This window comes from Symphodus melops (assembly GCF_947650265.1).
Source record: "Symphodus melops genome assembly, chromosome: 13".
NCBI classification, from domain to species: domain Eukaryota; kingdom Metazoa; phylum Chordata; class Actinopteri; order Labriformes; family Labridae; genus Symphodus; species Symphodus melops.
Genome location: NC_136703.1, coordinates 14,576,173 through 14,598,964, shown reverse-complemented (window position 1 = coordinate 14,598,964; position 22,792 = coordinate 14,576,173). Strand labels below are relative to the sequence as shown.

At 39.5% G+C, this 22,792-nt stretch overlaps 3 protein-coding genes across 3 annotated transcripts in view; all 3 read right to left on the bottom strand.

Moving 5' to 3' along the window:
- LOC306834309 (homeobox protein Hox-C10a-like) overlaps positions 1-22,792 on the bottom strand; it is a 53,112-nt gene that overhangs the window by 25,405 nt on the left and 4,915 nt on the right. The window contains exon 3 of the mRNA XM_079360151.1: positions 3,648-3,876. The gene's annotated coding sequence lies outside the window, so the exon portion shown is untranslated. The remainder of the gene's footprint in view (positions 1-3,647; positions 3,877-22,792) is intronic.
- On the bottom strand, positions 7,228-10,805 carry hoxc8a (homeobox C8a). Its single transcript, XM_079358683.1, has 2 exons — positions 10,037-10,805; positions 7,228-8,790 (listed from the first exon to the last, which is right to left on the bottom strand). Exons 1-2 carry the CDS (start codon positions 10,470-10,472, stop codon positions 8,471-8,473), a joined length of 756 nt encoding a protein of 251 aa, XP_079214809.1. The 5' UTR covers positions 10,473-10,805; the 3' UTR covers positions 7,228-8,470.
- Positions 13,385-17,667, bottom strand: hoxc9a (homeobox C9a). The gene is made up of 2 exons (XM_079360390.1): positions 15,789-17,667; positions 13,385-14,821 (listed from the first exon to the last, which is right to left on the bottom strand). Exons 1-2 carry the CDS (start codon positions 16,330-16,332, stop codon positions 14,577-14,579), a joined length of 789 nt encoding a protein of 262 aa, XP_079216516.1. The 5' UTR covers positions 16,333-17,667; the 3' UTR covers positions 13,385-14,576.

Sequence of the window (22,792 nt, the reverse complement as noted above, 5' to 3'; positions counted from 1 at the left end):
ATCGATACCAAATAAATAATCAATACATAATTGTAAAAATGTCTGCTCAAACGCAGCCGCAGAAGCCTATTGGTCCCCCTCATTGATTTCCTCAGTAGGGTGAATACTTGCACACTAAACGTGCAACACTGTTTGGTGTGTTGTTTGGGATCCTGAAAAGCCCATAAAAGAGACAAGAACAAAGAGGAGGAAGTAACTGGTGCAATAAAAGTTCCCCTAGACCTTTAGACCTTATTCGTGGCCATATGTGACATCCACGGCGCACAGATTTGAGAAAACTAACGCTTCACTGTTGTCCTGGGATTATTTTTCCCTTTTAACAAAAATGTAATGAATCAACTTTTGTTCGAGTAAACACGCAGTAGAGGATGTAAATTGAAAAGTATTCTCAATCCACAAAAGGGAACACATTTAGAATCAATAGAAAGCATGAAAAGCATGGTGACGTTTGTTCAAAAACTTTAGCAACACATTTATATTTAATTAAAACATATGTATTTAAAATATCAGAAGCTGCTGTTTGTAAATCGGGTTTTCTCTATGAATTTTTCACGCTCACTGCGTCAGAAAGAATGTGTGTGCGTGAGTACGTGCTTGTTTGTGCGTGCGTGCGTGTGGAACATTAGTTTCTTAGAAACCACCTCTATTATCATCCACATTAAAAAAAAACAAAAAAAAACCCCTCTCATAACAAATCCTCAGAATTGACGTAACTCTCCCAAACTGATTGTATTATGATAAACTTTTTTAGAATATCAAAACGCAGATTTTGCCCTCAGATTGTTATCCACAGCTCCCTCGTGGAAACCCCTCGCTGGTCCATAAAGTTTGGGTTGTAAATAAAAGGCTGAACACTAAAGCCAATGTGTGGACTGGAGGAGCAGGAATGCAGCAGAGCTACAGCCAGTGTGCAGAATTAGAAAGGTCATTCTTTCCCTCGTGTTTTAGTGTTTTATTGCGGCCCGTGAGGCAAATCACATTCACGGCTTCTGATGCCGTTTGGTCCACGAGCTTTAGAAGGAAATTATGACATCGAGTAAGGAAAAAAACAGGAAGTAATATCATAAATTATCACCAGCGACATTGTACCAACTACTGAGCCTGGATATTAAGTAAAAGCGACAATAATTAATCGATTGTGCATACACTTAATTTACAGTTTGCAATTATTCGGTATATTTGCAATGCAGGCTGCATGGTGGGGAAAAAAACATGCATTTCTTGATATTATTCTATGTCAATTTTATTATTATTACTGTTAGTTGCCGGTGTTATACGTTTAGTGACTATAATGCTGAATCGTTTATCGATACACACTTTTGCTGGTTGTCCCACAGAAGGCCTAATTTTAACAGCATGATTCCCTGTTGCACAACAGGGCCCGTCCACGTGCCGCTTCACCTGTCTTTTACGCACACATGCCTTTGGATCTACATCAAAATCCAGCATCACAATATAGCTCAGTATTAGTTGTATGGGACCTGTAAAAACACAGCGAGGGAGGAGAAGTGGGTTCAGCCTCTGAAGCTTTTTCCTCTCCCCCGCTCCTAACCTGACTAATAAGGAGTAATTCACGTACTAACAATGTAAAGCCCTCTATAAGCACTTTACCATCGCTGGCTGGCCCAATTAATGTCCGGAAGTGTTCGACTTTATGCTCGTTAAGCACTCAGGAAGCTGTTGGCCAATGAGCGCATGTTGATCCACACATCATAAATTATGACCATTAGAAGGCAAAATTTTGAGCCCTGTCGGGATTTGTAAGTGAGGTTCTAAATGTGGTGATGCGGACAGATTCATGACTGCATGAAGCTTTGTGCCAGACTATCTGTGCTTTTAAAACACTGCAGGGCAAAACAATAGACTGTGCTTTTCCCCTCTTATATTAAACTAAGATTTACCTCAGAGCACAAATGGATCGTATTAAACAGTCTCTCTGTCTCTTTCTCTTTACAGAAGCAACTTTATGCAGAAGCAGACATGGACGTTTAACAAAGGAAAGTAAACAACGTGTCCAACATCAGGTTATAAGAGTTTGAAGGCTCTCACAAATAGGCTGAGACTTTTCTTTTTAAAGACTAAAATCCAAGAAGTGTTTTCGTGCAGCCTTAGCAGGGCACACACCAAATGACTTCAGAAGAAAACAAAAGATATGTTGTCAATAATGAAACAAAAAGGCAACAGAGCTCTGAGAAAGAAAAAAAAAACCCACAGGCTTTCAACTTCACAGGCACACAAAACGTATACTGCTGTCTGAGTCAGTCACACACACACACACACACACACACACACACACACACACACACACACACACACACACACACACACACACACACTGGTATTTATGATGCCTTACAAAAACTACAATTGGTAAACTACTTTGTTCTGCAATGTTTATGTAGTACATATTTATATATGTATTTATACATATATATGTTTGTTAAATTTCTGATTACACGTTACAAACAAATCTACACTTTCCCATATACATATGCTCTATACGAATATATGAATATATATGTATGTGTGCGTGTGTATGTGTGCTGCGGTCATTTATGTGTTTGACACATATATGGTGTTCTTCAAAATACTGAGAGTGTTTACAAATTGATCTGATTTAATCCATCCATTCTTTATTTTGGTCATAATGTTTACGAGGCATCGAGAAAGCATTTCATTGTAATTTGGCACTGTGTGTAAAAGTACCCTTCAGTGCACTGATTCAGATAAGTGAATATATCTGCATATCTGCTGTTAATGTTATTCTCATTGTATCAATAAAATCACGTACCACCGCTCACAATGTCGTCTGTGATTATGTCACAGAGTAGCATCACATAACAAATGACTGCATCTAAAACAACATAACAAACGAGAACCAAAAATGTCTCTTTCTCCGAGTTACAACACCAACAATATCAACAAATGAGACTGTCGGAAACACTTCTCTGTGTCGGCTGGTGTTGCAACGCTTTAGCCAGGTCAGCTGACATCCGCAGTGGACCTCCGCCGAAAGGCAGCAGCCATAAACATCAAGCCTCAACACCCGCCCACTTCCACATATAACACTAGTGGTCGCTAGGGGGCACTGCCAGGGTCCTTACTATGTGTGAGGCTCCACACATTGAAGCTTATGTGTATCGTATGTCTTGTATGTGTGTGAATATTCGTGTGTAAGCGCGTGCGCAAAATTGCAAATGTTATCCAAGCTCTTGGCACAGACTGGATATAACAAGTGATGACAAGTATGGAAAGCAGCAATAATTAGAGCACATCAGAGAGCTCTAAGTGTCATTTGTCACTGCCTGGTCAGAGGGGCCTGTGAGTGATAACAAAGTTTAGTATCAGAGGGCCATTTATCAGAACAGGCTAGCACAGCACCATATAAATGCTCCTACGGTCGTTTAAAGCGGCTGCTACAAACCCACACGCACAGTTAGGCCCATACATGCAGGTGTATCACAGGCAGGTAAATTGCAGCAGTCAGACAGGCTACAGGTCAGGTCAGAGGCTGCACAAAAAGACGCACCCAAAGACAGACACACACGCACACTCCTCTGCATCATTCGGCATTCCTACAACAGCCGTGACAAGCCAAACACAACAAAAACAACGAGGAATAGCGAAAGAGATATATGTAGTCTTACCTTTGCAGTTTCACGTAGCAGCTGAGGGGAGAATATCAACACAGCGCGCATCTCCCGTTCTTTAGTTGCTTCACACCCCACCGATAAGGAGCGTCTGTGTCTCGGTAAAAATCTTTCCAGCAGTCTTCCTGAATCTCTTTCCTGTTTCCAGACGCGCTTTTATTGCCTCCGGGAGGGATAATCGCAGGCATGAGCGGCTGGTAGCGGCGATGGTCCCCCGAAGATCCCTCTGTCAGGAAGTCGGAGATCAGATGAATATCACACGAAGCAGCGCCAACATCACGGTGCAGTGTTATTCATTTTAGAGTAAAAAGCAGGAAAATAAGGCTTCTACGCCCCAGCTTTAGTCTGCTGCTGATACAAGGGAAGGACCAGAGAATAGACAACAGCATAAAGTTCATGTTCATAGAGCGTGTGCCACGTGGATGGCTGCAGCCAATCGCAGAGAGGATTCAGTCGTAAACTTTTATTACTCAGCTGTAAATTTCTCCCTTTAACAACCAGGAATGTTTGCACCCATCTTTTCCGTTGCGTTTTTTCGATTGCACAAAACTAAAAATGGCAACACGTTATGAGGCGCAAGGCTGAAATTTCCCCATATCTCACAAATGAGACGTGCATGCATCAGAAAGAGATGACAGTTCCCCTGGTGGACAAGCTGTATGCCATGATGTACTCAGAGCCAATGGGAAATAGGAAATAAAAGCGTGAGAGGGAGAGAGACAGAAAGGTCCTAATTAAACTTTAATTACACTTAACTAAAATAACATATTAGGATCTCTTTCTGTCTGGCTGAATCTCAGGATGGATTACATGACTGTCAGTAGACGTCATGTCTCACTGTACAAACAGTCAAGTAGATGGTCTGGGTACACGCGTGATTAAGAAAACTAGGGAAAATATCAGTTAGGTTCCAGGGTATCCTTTCATTCATTCTTTCTTTCCTTTATAGGATCCCCATTAGCACCAGCTATTCTTCCAGGGGTCCAACACACAGTCATACACATTTAAACCTCATTTTAAATGGAAAAGCAGAACATGTGTAGCTTGGTACTGTAGAAAAAAAAACACAGCAGCGAACTATCTAAAGAAGGGGAATATAACTGGAACTTGGGATATTTATAAAGGGGGAATCGTCATTTGAAATTACGCACAAAAGAATCACAATTTTAAAAGAACATGATGCGTCAGCTGGTTTTGAACTAAAATACATAGCCTCATAAACTATTGTGCACTGAGAAAAAAAAATTCAAATCCAGAAATTTCACATAAATAAGATTCAAAAAATTTGAATTTTAAAGAAAGAAAATGATAGTTTTTTAAAAAATATATAATTTAAGCCCTGATACGCACCTCGGTCGCAAAACCATCTCACCTTAAAAATATCAAATTGTTACATGTGGTCTTAGTAAGAAATAAATCCAATTTCCTTGAACCAAATAATGAAATAGACCTGAGTTACATACTCGCATGAGATGTGCATGTTGTCCCTGCAGGCCGTGATCTCCACACTGAGTCTCGACACACAGACAAAAGAGACAGAGGCATCCCAGCCGAGTCTTTACACCGCCAATAAACTTTACAGCAGGTACACTAAACTTTATTGGGAATGTCAACGCTGTGGTAAAAGCACACACACACACACACACACACACACACACACACACACACACACAAACACACTCACACACAATGGGCACATAAGCTGTGACTTAAGGGACACATCCGGATTTTTTTTTTGTAAGACTTCACTTACGTGAAGAGAGAAACGAGAGATTACATCTATACTGAAACATTTAAGATAATATCGATGAAAATAGAAAAAGGGTAGATCTGCGAAACTTAAATGACATTGGTTTTGGCAAAAGGGCGTGATTAATATTTGAGTAAAAATGTGGATTTTAAAAAGCAGTTTGACACAAATCCACACAAATGTTTTCCAAGTGGATACAGATTTATTTTAAGAGCCAAAATTTCGATTTCATTTGTTTGGCAACCCTTTTCAGCTATAATGAGTCAAGTACTATAAATGCAACTTTACAACATAACTTTGTAGGCTACTCTTTTTTACACAATCAAACAATATTTTAATACATTATTGAGATCTCAAAGTGAGATCCCTTAGGTCCCCCGGGGACAAATACAGTATTTTAATTGAAAATGTTGCTTCGTTTTTTCCTCAACGTAATGGAAATAAAGGTATAGTATATGTAATATTGATATCCAAGATTAAACTTCGTCAGTGTTTTTATATAGCCCAGTCGTTAGAAAAAAATCTGACAATGTTGGCTTTATGAACAAGACAAAAACAACATTCCCCAGTAAAAAAAAAAAAAAACAACAACAACAAAAAAACACGCACACCTTGTGGTGGAGTCTACAGTAAAGTATTAGCATTCACATTATCTCTTACAAACATCCAAATGTCCAATGGGTCAATTCAGCTTGACAACAAAACCCAGGCAGATTTGGATCATTTAGCCGCAGGGAAAAACTACAGACAGCCAGCAGAGCTGATTATTGGGAATAAGTTCTTATTACACAAATACAAAGAAAGAGCGGGAAATCAGTACTGTTGCGTCTTCAAATTACAAACATCTTGTGTTAAGTGAAATTCAGCTGTAAACAAGAGAGGGAGGTCAGATGACCTGCTCCTGCACGTGAGGAGGGGATATAGATTACAAATCTACAAAACTACAAATCTCTATTAATACAATACAACGACAAAACTCTAGCAACAAATTAACAGTCCAATTATTCTGTATCTTTTGATACAGATCGCTGTTTGTAGCACAAACATTTTTCCTATATCAATATGATTAAAAATAGACAGGAGACGAGACCCGACGTATTCCTGCACTTGCCTATTTGATGCTTGCAGGAGGTTTGACACAAAGTTTTACACGACCCAGACGCATAAAGCATCCCTCATGTTTTTATTTTTTTATTTAGTCCGATTATGAACACGGCGATGTTTTCTTCATCTCATATCAAACATCCATAATTCATCCCAAGATTCATTAAGAACAGCCTAGTGCCCTCCCTGAAGAGAGGAAGTTTCTTATTAAGAGGATGAATCAAATAAGACGCAGGCTTTGGAGAGTGCGCACGCTGTGAAAGGGAATTCTCAACCTTTCCTTAAAAGGTAAAGGAAAACATCTGCAAAAGCATGTGTTAGTTTATCAAACGAGTTGAAAAGTTCAAAATTAAGAAAACTTTAGTTAGGTTTTTTTAATAGGCTTGGTTTTATCTCCCTTCCTGCTGCCGTCTGTGAATATTTCGTGCTGAATTCAGATCATCAAAAAAGGTAAACTGTTACATTTTGAGTCTTTTCCTCTTTGAATTGTTATTATTGTGTATCAAATGAGTTCTAAAAGTGTTGAAATTCCGGCTCATACGTTAGACAAAAGTTTATAACTCGTTAGAAAGAAACGTGAACTGGCACAGAGATAAATGGACTAGAAATTGCATTGTTTCTCAGTTCAAACATGTATGCGCGTCATTTTTATGTGTGCGGGGGGAGGGGGGGTGATTTCCGAGGCTGCAATAACAATAAAAAGAAAAACAGAAATGACTGTGAGCCATCTTGTTTATTCGTGATTTTACATCAACAATGGCGGGGACACACAATTCCGTCTTTCACAGGAGAAAACACCAGAAAACGAGCATATTGTTAACATCAATATATAACAAGACGTACATAAAGATTATATTCAGTGCAAAAACAACTACGCTATATCACCAGCACATCAAAAGAAACGTCCCTTACTTTAAAACTCGTTGTAATTGTAGCAGGTATTATCATACACAGTACATGTGCGTTATAGGCAGTTTTAGTTGTTGGGGAAATATAGCTTGCGTTTAAATCAGAGCGATGCCACAAGTGAAGAATAGAAATTCAGCAAAAAGGCAAGACTCTGAGTTTAGGTAGTGCCGTGGTTACAATCTCAACATTTGAGCTATTCGTCTTCCCAAGACTCACAAATTGTCTTCAACAAGTGTATGCTGTATATTGGGTTAAATGCTACATACATAACTTAATCATATAAGGTTGATATAACACTTTTCAAATTAAAACCATATGAAATCTCTATATTCAGAAATCTCTATTGCAATTCCCCCAGGTTTTAGGTAGCATCAAAGGATTTCAAACGATTGCATTTCCCTGGTAAATCCTAGAAAAAGATGTCTGAGGAGCTAATGGCTATGCCTTTGTCGGCCATTCACATGAAAACGAGTAAAACAGTAACATTAATAATTAGAAGAATAAAAATTGCGTTCTATACATGGGCTGGTGTTGCCATGTATTTGCTGCGATGGTGTTGGAACACGAAAGTTATAGGCCTACATTTCGCTTATAAATGACGTCCATTTCACTTTTTACATGTAGGCTATTCTTATATTTACAACACAGGGCGGCATTGGTCATGATTTGATCTTATTTGGCTATGCTTTTGATACTCATTATTATTAAAAGCAATTTGTAATTAAAACAAAAACATCAGCTAAGCCATTTCCCATCTAACATGCGTTTTAATTAACCCCTTTTCCTTTTGTAAGGGCGCAAGTTGTATAGTTTTACGAAAGGAAATCTGCGTCTACAGAAATATCCAAATGGAAATCATGTTACAGGGTAACGAGGACGGCGAATTTTCTCTATTAATGACAGAGATATTGGAGGAATTCTTGTCCCCTCTTGACAAAATGAAAGGGTGGTCATAAAGTTGACGCTCTCTGCCTCCTTGTGACTCTTCGTCTGTTTATGGGACCTCTCTTTTTTCTCTCTCTTTTTCAGCCATATAACCATAAAAAGGACCATAAAATCACTCTTTGCTCTCTTCTTCTTTCTCTTCCGCTTCTTTCTCCTCGGCTTCTTCCCCTTCACCGTCCTCGTTGCCCTCTTCCTCGGCCTCAGCCTCAGCCTCCCCCCTCTGACCCGGAAACTTGTCTTTGTTGTTCTCTTTTTTCCACTTCATCCTCCTGTTCTGAAACCAGATCTTCACCTGTCGCTCGGTAAGGCTCAGGGCGTGGGACACCTCGATTCTCCTCTTGCGCGTCAGGTAAGGGTTGAAGAGAAACTCCTTCTCCAGCTCTAGAGTTTGGTAGCGGCTGTAGGTTTGCCTCCCATTCCGTCTTCCTGGGGCTTGAATGAAATAAAGCCAGAGGTTAAATGGGCTGACCAAGGTCCCCCATAAAAATAATCATTCAGGCGACTCATAATTAATTTTTCATATACTTTCTCTTCTTCTTCAGTATAAATACAAATCATTCAGCTACATAATTATGTTTTTCAGTGTTTGAACTATTTACAGTTCTGAATGCAGGAGCTGAAGGCTTTCCGATATACACTGTTACTTTATGGTGAATTCATAAAGTATAATCCATTATTAATATAGGGTATACCTATTCTTTAAGTGTATTTAATTGACATAATTTACTTTACTCCGTTTCATACATACAAACACCTATGGTCTATATCAGAGTAGCATGTTAGCAGACATTATAATGATACCCATACAGGGCCCATACAAGCCAGGTGGAGATTTTCATTGCCACAGACACAAACACACACACACACACACACACACACACACTGATTTACACATATGAAGAAAAAAAAGAGGGAAGGAAAAGTGTATGAAAAGATTGAGTTGAGATAAAACTGTACAGTAACAGATGGAGTCGAACTGATGATAAATATCTCTCAGAGACACTGAGCTTTTACCTGTTTGGACTTTATGTAGCCTGATAGCTTTAACAGAATGATCCAAGAATGGAGCAGAGGTCACATCTACTTAAGGGTTTTATGATTATAGCTGTATAAGTCTTTGGGCCTGTATAGGGTCATATTACCCCCTAAAACCCCCCAAAAATATGAGACTGGATCATTGGCACATGTTGTCTTCAAGCTAACTCTCCTATCACTCCGAATGCTAGTGTGTATGTGTGTGTGCGTATATATATATATATATGTATGTGTGTGTGTGTGTGTGTGTGTGTGTGTGTGTGGCACCAACACATTTTCAACTGTGACTTATTCATCTTTCCCCCAAGTGCGGTTAGAGTTTGTGAAATATCTTATGTCAACGATAATTGACTTCAAAGAGCTGGTGTCATGAGCTGTGATCTGTAATAGTGCGTTAAAGGCACTTTAGAAAGCAGCAGCTCAGCCCTGTATGAACATGTGCTGCAGAGACACAACAGCCTGCACTACAGGTTCGATGTGCCCCATCATGTTCGCTCACTTTTTTCGTTTTATAGTTAACACACACACGTGTATAGTAAGGCACATTTAGCACACAAATACATACACAGACCTAGACACAAGTGCACAAACACATGCCCACACACAGCAACACAGAAAGAATATCAAATAATTTGATTCTGACCGTGGGGTCTCATCCAGGGAAACATAAGACTGGGAGAGGAGTTTTGATTTAAGTGGCCTTGTCCTTCTCCGGGGTTAGAGCTGCTCGACGATTTACAGTCTGGGTATTGCGCTAGGCTTGCGTCTTGTTGGGTCCCATAAAGCGTTTGCCTCGGAAGGGCTTCATATCCATAAAATTTCGTCGCGTCTCCATGGCACGCCAAAGCACAGGGGTTTTGCTGGTATCCGGGGTTGGATATCCCCGTGGTCCCGTGGTGAAAAAAGTCCTGCACATGATGGGACGGGTGCTGAAAGCCCGGTGCGGCTGCTCCGGGTCCGTAAACGAGCGTGTGGCTGCGGGCGACGCTTTGTGGAAACCTGCAGTCGTAGTAAGTTGGCTCCAGTGACTCGCCGCCTTTGTACTTAGAAAAAAGAGGGTTAACAAAATAGGAGCTCATGTTTGGTTAGCATCAAACAGACAAGGCTCTCTCGCGACAGAATATCTCCTTTAGGATGATGGCAGCCTTTTGTTTAGGGTCCCAACTCGCACAGAGCGCACAGGCAGACAAACCGGAACTAGGAGAAACGCTGCCCCTTTGGACAATCTACGGAGCCTCACTCTCTCTGAGCCGTTCCTCTCATCGGGTTTCTCTCGCAGTCGTGAGTGGGGCTTGTTTTTTTTCACACAGTCTCAAACCCGGCTCATAGCGTGCATGTGCGTTTAACTATAAGCTTAAAGCTGGCTTGCTCGACCGGCACAGTCACAGACGCTTTTCTTTCTTTTTCCTTTTTTTCAAGCTTCCCACCCAACCCACCACCACAGGCACCCCCCTCACCCTCCTCCACCACCGCCCCCCCCCCCCCTCCCATCTCTCTACGAGCGGTCAGACGTGGGCCCTACGTATATTTCCACCTTGAGAGGAGCGGCACTAATCATAAGCAACATCCTACGAGGCTTTAAATATGATCAATGTTGTGTTTTTCAAGAGAGCTTTGTTACAAGCTGATCAATGAAGCCGTTATGTAAGGTAAAGACAGTAACACGGGACGTATTCTTACAATATTCACTGTAAGTGTAGTGTAATTTGTTATTGTTGCATTATAAAGCAAAAATGTCCCCCTTTTAGCAGATAACACTGTTATGGGTTGGTGTTTGCCCTCTTAGGCCCTAACAAAGCTTACTGACTAATTTCTGAAAACAGTTGACCTTTTATGAGCTCTAGGAGGTCAACATGCATCAGAGTAGTTCATGAGAACGAAAATGTTATAGAGAACAACACTATTATGCAAAAGGAAGTTATAATTGGAATAAAAAGAATCAGACATAATATTCTCTTCGCGAAAGCAAGTACAGGTCCAGAGCGTCACACTTGCACCGAGCGCAGTAAAACACCGACACACGCAAATATAAACACGACCTGTGAATACTAGGTGCCACTTACTGACCCCGTAAAACCGACGAGGATACGCAGTAAATCTCCCGCGTGGAGGAGTTCATAAAATTTTACATTCGATGTTGAGCTACAATGAGCGCGTGCACGGTCTCCAGCTTAACGCTCGCAGAGGGCTCTCTCTCCAAATATGCCTGCGTGCTTTTTCCTGTCGCTACTGACGTTTTATTCACATCATCGTAAAAAATGAAAGACTCACTGCTCGAATTTAAAGACCTTTCACACTCTATAAATATGCAGATTGTTAATCAATGTTGCACACGTGTGATGCAATGCTGCTGATTCACACATCAACTATGAAGCATTAGCACGTATACTCTTTGGCACATGATGATCATTGTTATGATTATCATTATGACTATCCTTATTGTGAATATCATTATCATTGTAATAATGACTGTTAGTATTGTTGTGATCGCTATTATTATTATTATTATTATTATCAAGTTTAGAGTAATGTTTTGGTTTTGTTGCAATTGTTTCTGCTGCCATTGTTAGTATTTGTTGAATTTGTATTACTTGTGCAACTGTCTAAAAACTGTTATTAAAGTATAATTTACACATTTAAATAATGCCTCTCAAGTTGATGCTTTTTAATGTACTGATAAATCATTTTCCATCATTAAAATCAGGCAGCATCATGACAAATAAAAAGAGCAATTACGAATTAAATGCTGACAAAGAGCCAGAACACACAATGTACTAACATCTAATGCCTATATTGTTGCCCTGCAAAAAAAACACACTTTTTTGGCGTTATAGTACCACCAATTAGTAAACAACGGATAAGGATTTCAGAAAATGTCACACACCACACCGCATATATTAGAATAGTTTGTGACAGGAAATACATTGACAAAGCTCAATTTAAAATTATAGCCCCTGAATGAAAATAAATCAATGAAAGATCAAAATAAAACTGAAAGTGGAAAATATACAAACATTCCGGTGTACGCACACACTGTGCAAGACACAACAACCAGCTCGCTGCATTCCGCAGCTCTGTTCTGTGGCCGATTACACAAAATGCAGCGGGTGACCATATCTGTCATTTTGTCATCGATAGGTTACTCTTCATTTTACAGCCAAGCCACAAAGCTGTAAAGAAAAGCACTTCAACGCACAGATCCTGCTCAAAACGTGGATCAACAGCGTCATCTAGTGTTAGTATATGCCCATAACTCTGAAGGAATTCACCAATCAGAGAGGACTGTGATGGGCGACGGGGACTCCACAGTTGACCAAACCTTGTGTGTTTTCCGTAAGTAAAGCTGATTTAAAGAAGCCGTTTGCAACAACACGTGTGACTATACCCAACAAGATGTGGAAAAGGTTGTTTGGATTCTAACTGTAAAGGCTAATAGCTTACTCTTGTGATGAAGTGCAGGGGGCTGCGGCTGGCCCGTCAGGCAACAGCCCCCTCACCGGTGCGCATGACTCTCCTTTGAACGCGTCAAGCAGCAGCGTCCATTAAAACCATAAAGTAATTTAGCCCAGACGTCTAGCCAGTCAGTCGAGTTTGCTTTGTTGGTCTGCATTTGAGACAAACAGCCGAGCTCAAACAGGGGCAGTAAAACTGGCATTTTTGAGAAGAGCGGAAATGCTCTGGATTGGGCTTTGAAATCACAGCATCCTGTCCGTATTGTTTGCCACCACAAAAAGGCAATTTAGGCCGATCCCAGGAAACAAATGTGAGACATGGGAAATTGTATGTCACTTTAAACTCAAATTAAGTCGCACATTTTCTGATTGCCTTTGGGCCTGGTGAATGAAGGCTTATTGCAATGAACAATCAATGTTTATTAATAATATTATTAATTTAGAAAAAATACAAATATAGTAAAAGTAGTGGTTATTATTTCTGAACGAAGGCGATCTGTAATATTTGATATCTTCAAAAAGACTGGTTGAACATATAGAACACAGAGTAGGTTAAAGCCATAAATGGTAAATGAATCAGCATGCATTTATTATTAGCTTTAGTTTTTTTTAAATTGAATTTCAAATATACTGCTTCAGCTAACCCATGGTATAGTTAGTATATATTAAGTTAGATTATTTAGGGTAAAGGGATTTCCCATTGATTATTTAGAGACTCGTGTTTTCCTCTATATTAGAACCATTTCGTGTGTTTGTTTCATGTTGATAGAATTGTACCCTTAAATAAATGCACAGCTGCAACTGCATGTAGCTCAGACTTTGAGTCTAAAGAACCGATCTAACTAAATGCTGAGAATTAAAACAACGTTGTCTTGCTAAATCCTTAATTGCAACGTCAACGTAAAGTTGAAATTGCCTTCAGCTCATTTAGGCCTTTGCTATAGCCTACTTGGAAGTATGTCGGCCAAAACATAACGAGGTTGAATATTTCAGTTTAAATAATTAAACACCCCATCTGTTTGCAACACGTAGCTTCTATTGATTTGGTAACCCCATATTCCTGCGGTTTTTGAATCAAGCTAATAGTTGGGCTGATACTGACTTCGCTTGTGTTTGTTTGGCCCTGCAAAGCATGAACTCGTTACTTTAATGCGACCACGAGAGTTACAATGAATACAGAAGACATCTTCTTAGTGATTATGTTTGAATTTATATCTACAGTCTATAGTTCAATTTGCTACAATCAAAAAAGAAGAAATGCACAAATACAGCAATAACTATCACAAAAACACAAGACTGACGAGTCCGAGCGCAGATGTTCTGTTTCTGTACAAAATACTGCACCTGCATGACAACGTACAAAGGAGATTGAACATGAAAGAAAACATTCACATTATAAATTATGGGTTTGTGAAATTCAAAAGAATTCAAGTATCCTCTTTCTTCAGACAGTTTCAACGTGTCCAAACTGCAACTTGTATAATTTGTCTCATACAAAAAAACATACGTGAAAGTAGAATGTTATTATCTCCTTAGAAGTTTTTTTTCTGTCTTTAACACATATGCACAGGAAAATGAAAAAAGTCAGCATCAAATAGTCTTAGAATTAGAGGATTAATACAAAAATCCAACAAAGTTATAAATATGAAGACGAGGAGTGTATAGATACATCTGTGCTGTCCATGTGACTAGTGGTTATGAGTGTTGTTTTTCTCACTGCTGCAGTTCACATTATTGTTCTTTGCTGTCGCTCTTTTCTTTGTTCATTTTCTTCATCTTCATTCGTCGGTTTTGAAACCAGATCTTGACCTGCCTCTCGGTCAGATTCAGGACCCTCGCGACCTCGAATCGGCGGTCTCTCGTGAGGTACATATTAAACAAAAACTCCTTTTCCAGTTCTAGAGTCTGGTACTTTGTGTAAGGACATCGCTTTTTCCTTGTGGAGCGGGCGTGTATCCAATTTGCCACTGGGTTATCTGCAAAAAGAAAAGGTCTGAATTAAAAAAGGAAAAAAACAATGACTGTGTATTTGTAAACAAATATGAAACATTTCGAAGTTAAAGCAAATAAAAATGACTGCAATAAAATAGTTTGAAAGAATTTGAAAATATGCATGTGGATTCACAGCAATGCAAATATTAAAATAAAACTCAGATTAAATTAAACACACGTTGAATTTTACCATTAACCTAAAACAATTAGATGAGTGATTCTCAACTTCAGACTATCCAACACTACACTGATTTGCTTCCTTGTCCCCTTAACTTGTGAGTAACACCGTCGTAAAATACTCAATGCGCTTATTCACTTTATTGGCCCATAAAATGGCCCGTGGTTCAAGCCTTTACAGGTCCGTGGTGAAAGTCCTCGAGTATGTCTCTACATTCCTCAAGTTAACTGCAAGAGTCATGTGAATTTGTTTCGAAACCATGGAAGAAGGAAATTATAATCTGGAGCTATATGCACACTTTTTTTACTCATTATGGTATGGCTAAATCATTTTGGGGTCTTTTAGCTGGGCATCAAATAAGTGAAAGGTGGCTTACATGAGCCTCATGTGCCGTATAAGGTGAAACGTGCATGTAAAAACGCATCATGACGCATTCGGTGGTGGATATGTATTCATATTTTGATAGTTGGGGAAAAAACAATGCCTGTTTTAAACATCATGGCACATGCGTCCAAATTCAACGTCCTCTTGAAGGTTTGAGTCCAGGTTTATAACCCTGTCTGCTTTTATAGCCCCAATATTAGCCTGGTAGCGATTGTCTTTTATAGTTACAGCTTTCCCCCTGGCCGAGGCTATCCGGATCTAAACTGAAAAGAGGGGGTAAACTGTATATAATTACACTCTGTATGCAGGACGTTAAAATAGCTCTAAACAGGTTTTACACAATCCCAAACCAAAACTCCCACCCGGTTGTAAAAGGAGCTTGAACTTACTCGGATCTAGCTCCGGCTTCTCGTCTTTATGTTTCTCTGAAGCCACAAGCTCCGAATCGGGAGAGGGGACATTCTGCTGCGTCCTGTCCCGCATGTCAGTGGAAGAGCAATACAGATAATCCGTGTAGGTCCGTCCGCTGGAGCTGAGACATTCTCCAGCTCTGTGCTCCTGGAAGGCGTCTGGTTTGAGCCCATAGTGCCTGCTGTTCCCCGGGTAGCCATGGAAAGGCACCGCGCCTGATATCGGCTCCAGCCATGAACGCATGTTCCTCGAGTCTGTGGCTAAGTGAGGTTGGTGACTGTATGGATGGTAAACCACTGAGGACTGGGAGTGGACGGGGGCCCAGGAGGTGGAGAAGACGGGAGGCTTGGGTGCGAAGCTGCAGGAAGGATAGTCGGCGCACTCCGGTACTAGAGACGGAGGACGAGGGCCGGCTGGGTGCGAACCGGGAGCCGAGAAGCGAGCTGCAGCAAGGACATCCTCGTTTTCGTGGTTGATCAAGGAGTCCACATAATAATTAGTTATGGGACCCGTGGTCGACATTTCGAAGCTACCCCGACTCTTTTACATGCATCCGATTATTATATGGAGTGTATGTGTACTTTTTATCTAGCCATAGAACAATCAAGGCAGGTAATTATTTCTCAACGCTCCCTCGCCTGTTATTGGCTGCCTCGCTGACACGTGATTCTATTTACCCCCACAAAAATTGTACAGTGGATCAATGCGCCGCTTATCCTGGGATACCAATGCACATAAAAAGGATTTAAGAAAGTATGCTTTTGATTTTTTCCCCCCATGGACATACTAGAGGTAACGTCAACAACATGCTTACTTGTGGTGAAAATATTTATTTGCAGAGGAAATAGTGGATCTGTGTCGGCGCAGTGCAGCCCTGCGCACATTACGTCTAAAACCGAGAGAGGAACTATTTGATGGTGTCATTAATCTCTGTCTGGCAAAACCTACCGTAGTTCCAGTTGTTGCCGTAGGTAATGTTACAGCATTCAAGTGTTTATTGGATTGTTGACGCTTCTTATCTTTATCAAACCAGCTACGGAGTTGAGAAAGTGAAGGTTTTAGAACTTCCTGTGTAATCCTATTTATTTCTAAACAACACAGAGAAAGCCTTCGCAGTAAAGCTGCATAAAGGAGGAAGGGTAAAATACGGGATGAGGGATACATCAACAATAAAGTTTGCACACGTTTAACGAGCACCCACCAGAGAAAATATTTCCTAAATGGGATCTGTGGAGATAGGATAGGAGGGGATTCAAATTCTTGACAAGCAGCCCACTACAGCAGGCTATATTCGGCGAGTGACCGTTCATGTTTTTATGCCCACCAATAAATTTTAACGAGGACCATTTGATTGTTCATAAACGTGTCGGTAATAAGGATGCATCCGAGTTCCTCGCTCAACATCAAATCACCAGCGTTGAATGTATGAGAAACAATTCCTATCACAGAGAAAGAAAGGCCGAAGACAGAAGAGAGGAGACTACAAGCAGAGGAGTAAAAAGGTTCGTTAAAGGGCTAAATACATGAACGCTTTCATAACAAGGACCGTTGGTTGCAGAAGTTTTAAACTGTTGTATAATGGCGTTTCTTGTCAGATAGGATGATGTGAAATAACAATGAGTTCTTCAAAAGACCAGCAGAAAATAACACTATTAATACGACGAAGAACGAGTAACTAAAGAAGACAGCAGTGTCACAGGGAACACGTACTAGACTAATTGGTACATGCAGAATTGAACGTTTGATGTAAGATGTGCAGAAAAGAATGAAAAAACATAGCTGATATGGAAATTCCTCTTTTAATCACAGTGAAGGGGTGGCGAAGGGGTGGCTTTGTACATATCTAGAAATAGTAATGCTCCGCGTGTTACTGTGATGAACTTAAGTCTTATGCATACTCATAAATCAAGTCATTTTGGGGATTGGGGAATTGCAGGCTTTTTATGTATTAGATGCGTTGATGTGCCTAATTGTTCTCATTTCTCTGTAAGGTGACCTTGAGTGACTTGGAAAGCGCCTTTAAATAAAATGTATTATTATTATTATTATTATTATTATTATTAATGACTTATTTTTTCCCCTTTACTTTGGACCCGTGCTTTGGAAAACTGAGAATTCAGACGTTTGTTTTTGCAATCTTTATTTACAAAAGTTACATAATGCACGGTGTAGCATAACATCCCAAATGTGGAATACAAGTTTAAATAAGATTAAGAACTTACTACAAATAAAAAATTGCAAGTGGTTATTGCGCCTATTAGACGTCTAGCTTTTCTATGAAAATGAAAACTCTCAAATGTTACTGCATGTAATCCTAGTGTTAAGGATCAAATGACGTCACTAATTAGAAAATGTTCATCTTTGGTTAAAAAGAATTCTTGCACTTGAAAATGAACTAATTAAATACTATATATGGACCTCAGGATATATAATTTTACACAGTAACAGATATGCATGTAGAAAGTACAATGTTTGTCATGGCTGCTGAGTTCAGATTCAACCATGAAATGGAAAAGGCCAGACGCCAGACCTTAACCAGATTGTGTGTGTGTGTGTGTGTGTGTGTGTGTGTGTGTGTGTGTGTGTGTGTGTGTGTGTGTGTGTGTGTGTGTGTGTGTGTGTACTGGTGAACGCGCAAGTGTTTGGTGAGTCAAATATCCCCCCTCATGGTTAAAGAATTACTGCCATATAGGCCTAATCAATTTAGTAAATCTTACATGTGAGGTATTTAAATGTGTGTTTTTTTTAATGCAGGCTGAAGGTCTGAGCCCGTTTATTCTGCTGCTGCCATTAAAAGTGAATGAAAAAGTGCTCTGTGAGACTTTATTACCATAACATATGGCCATATAAATACATTATGTGGCTTCTATCTCTGTCAACAGTTATCCAGTGAATAATCGTTAATGTTTTGGGTTTGCGAGAGTCCACCCGTGATTGCATGTATAGGCTATATTCATGTTATCAAGAGTGCGTGTGCATCAGACGTGTCCGGTGTGTACATCAATTAAAAGTGTGTGGTTTTTGTTGTAAACTCTGCATTAAGTTCACTTCCTTTATCCATTTTTCCTGTGCTCTAATAAAACGACGACTTGATTTAAATCGGTATTTGTTGTTGTTTTAATTGATCTTATCTTCCATTATGAAAGCTGGTGTTGGAACCACATCATTATAATTATTTTGCGGCCGAAGAAGTCTAGTTATTTGTTGCATCGCCGAACCGTGTTTTCGTATGTCATATTTTGATTTCCTACTACCTTAATGATTTATACACATAGGGCATTACAAAAGAGTTATGTCTATTTTGATCAATTGGTATGATATTGTATTTTAAATTTGAAAATGAAGACTTGAATTTGAAAAATATGCAATAGTGCATGCTCTAAAAGGTAATAATGAGAGACTGGCACAACATTGTTGGTTTATTGCAATCAAATGGGCTTTTGGTATGTCTAAAGATAGCCTACATTTATCTTAGGCTACTAATTTGAAGACACCAATGAATACCTTGTTGACGGCACACCATACAGCACTCTATATCCCTGGACTTTGTAAGATGATGGAGCCTGTTTGTTGTGTTTGTTTCACTCAGCACAAGTCATGAATAAACCGGAAATGTATTTCATAGGTTTATTACGACTTAATCAGTAAGTGGTCCTCAAAAATATTATTGCATTTGATGCTATCAGTCCTCGTGGCTCTGGCATTTCTCTTCTTTGACATTTACACAATTATCTTTTTTTTCCATTCACGAATAAACAACACATGCGCATCAGACAGAAAATAAACGACAGGATGACGCATAAACCAGGGCTACAGGCTAACGACCGCGTGGTCACATCTAAAGTTGACAATGTTGTTTTTTGTTTTGAATGAATGCCGTTAACAAGCAGCCTTAAGCCATCATATTTCAAAAGTACTAAGTCAGACCAATACATTACGCGAAGGAACAGCCTCGATGGAACAGCACTTCGTTGTCACTTCACATAAAGACGCAATTATTGACAAAGGAAAATGAGTACAGATCCACTGCAATACCTACATATCACTGTCACTAAATCCAGTTGAGTGTTAAAATAAAAAGAAGGATAACAACTGAGAAAATCCCCCTTTCTTGAGAAAAGAAAAACGCACCGTATACGCATTTGATAAAGTAAGATTTCAGGCTGCAGACGAATCTTTATTTCCACCCTTATAATAACAAAGTAAACATAAGGGGAGGCTGATTATCCATCGAAAAAAATATCCTGTTCTTGTAAACATGATTTATCCTCAATGCGAATGAAGGATGAGTATGTGCCCTGTTTGTTTGCATTTCCATCAACAGACCCGGGCTTCGTCAATTACAAGGTGGCTAAATAACAGACTAGCAATGTAACTTACATATAACACGCACATTGAGATTTTGAAATGAAATGACAGGGTGAAGTCACACTATCTATCAAGTCAATTCAGTGATGAACCTTCACTTATAGTCTATTGGTTTATCTAAGAAGGATTTAGACCACAACGCACATAGTTTAAGCCTGTATGAATATAGAAAAGTGCACTATCACACGTTATTTGAGATCACATGTGATGAACAGAAAGCCCCACACGAACAAGAGTAGCTGTGTGATTAGCTGGCCACAGAATTACCAGTAACACCTAATTGCTCCCTGTTTTAGTGTTCCGTGATAATCGCATATTTCAGAAAGTCCAAATCCATAAATGCTCAATTCCACAGCTTTTCCAAGGTATTTTTTTCTCAACCGAAACACTTCAATATTCTACCACATTCGAACATTACAAGTCCCAGGACTAATTCAAACATTCTCAAGGCGTTAAGGCCTCACGAAAAATATTCTCATAGAAAATATTCTTCTTTCTACAGAACTTGTTTATCTTGCTTTAAGAAGCCACTTGAGATATTTCTGTTGGATAAAGAGCACGCTCCTTAGAATAAAAAAATAACCAATATCTTTTAGGCAGTTGATGCGTAAAACGAACAGATGATGATTTCCAGCTCAAAACCAATTCATACATGCGAAAAGAATTATTCTCCATTGTGACGTGTTGAGGTAGTATGAGATATTCATTTCCAACAAGAAAAATGCAAAAATAAAAAATAAAGATAACGTAAGGGAAAAGCTGCTGGCATAGTTTCTTCATGTCTGATCATGCCAGTGGCAGTAACACTTCTCGAGCTGTCCAAAGGAAGTGTTTGTGTGTGTGTGTGTGTGTGTGTGTGTGTGTGTGTGTGTGTGTGTGTGTGTGTGTGTGTGTGTGTGTGTGTGAAACCTTCAGTTCCTGTGCGCCACTACAAAGTGAAATTAATTGCTTTATGTGTATATGGTTTTAGGGTGAATCTGTGCGGCTCTCGGGGCTGTTTCTAGCGCTGTAAAGTCTTTGTCAGTGATACATTCCAAGAGAGACACCCATTCACTGAGCTGAATGAAAGTGACTTTGGATTCCAGACTGTCTCTTCCAGTTTGCACCACCGCCAAAGGGTGGAGGGGGGCTGAGAAAACAAGGGGAAACAGTAACCAGCACAAACACTGGACCTTATAGCAGGAAAAATGCTGACTGCGCCAAAAGCACACATCGTTCTAAGTTAATTTTTTTTAAACACAAGCTCATAGCTCTCCTAGAGACTAAAATACGCTTAATCACATTTATTCAGAAAGTAAATCATAAATAATACACGTTTCTTACACATGTCACAAATAAATAACTGGCTGGAGTGGGACTTAAATACCTTGTGATTGTCACATGAATAAATGAACATGTGGCGGCGAGTAGTTAAATAAGCAATTGCTACTGGAACCCGAAATAGTTTACTATTAAGGCTAATAAAGGTTACATGTAAAAGAGATTGGAGTATTGTTATCTGGTAACTCGATATATTTCCCCCAAATGTGTGTCTAAATTAGTAAAATTAAGGGATTATATAAAACACGCAGGAAGCCTATAGCTGAGGCTCGTTTACGGGCCTGGGAAATCATGAACTTTACAGATTGCGGTTAAACAATATGGTGAACAGTAACGTTTTTCACCAATAAGATAGGATATATTTCTCGCACACAAAAATGTATCCACGTTTTGCCAAAATGTAACGACTTTATTTGGAGGATTGCTATCATTAGTCAGTGTAAATGTTTTTTGTACCTTAACGTTCATGGGAAATATCTACTTTCAAAATATATAATATCAATACAGACATGTTTTAACCATATAATTTTATATTCATTTTCATGGGTTCATTCTTGATATGAAACTCTTCAGCAAAAAAAAAGAAAAGAAGAGAAAATCGGAGTTGCAAACTACTTCGTTATATTAAAAAAAAATCCATCAATCGTAAACATACAGGAGGGAAACACAAGTTCACATTAGATAATTAAAACGTCAATACGAATCAATGTCCAGTAAAATACCCAGATAAATTAATGAGGCAAAATGTGACATCCATCTATCCATCCATCTGTCCATTCAGATCATCATGGAGCAGCTGTCAGACGCAACACAACGCCGTCTAAAACATTACCCCATGTTGTTTACAACCTATTCTCCCTGTGAGAGCCACAGAGCTTTTACAGCCCGCCACAAAATAACAGCAAAGAAAGAAAACGTCTCTGTCCAAGGTATTGCAGCTCAGTTCATTTACAATGCCATTTGCGGAGACCTGGTTGACTATAGAGGGTAATTCAGTGGAAATTGTGCCCTTGATGAAGACGAACTGACGTAATCAAGGCAGTTTCTTGTTGCCGAGCCAGTAAGCCAACCCCAACAACATGAAACTACCTAAACCACGCTTCAGCTTCGCGCAAAAGGGGTTAAAGTCCAAGGAAAGAAGAAGTCATGCAAAAAGCCAAGTGAGGATTTACACTATCCAGCAGAGAGAAAAAGGCGAGTACCAACACAATAAAACATATTCTCTACTATAGAGCTGTAATCAAGCAACTTTTCTAACACGGTATGACATATTGTGTTTTGTCTCTAATTGTCT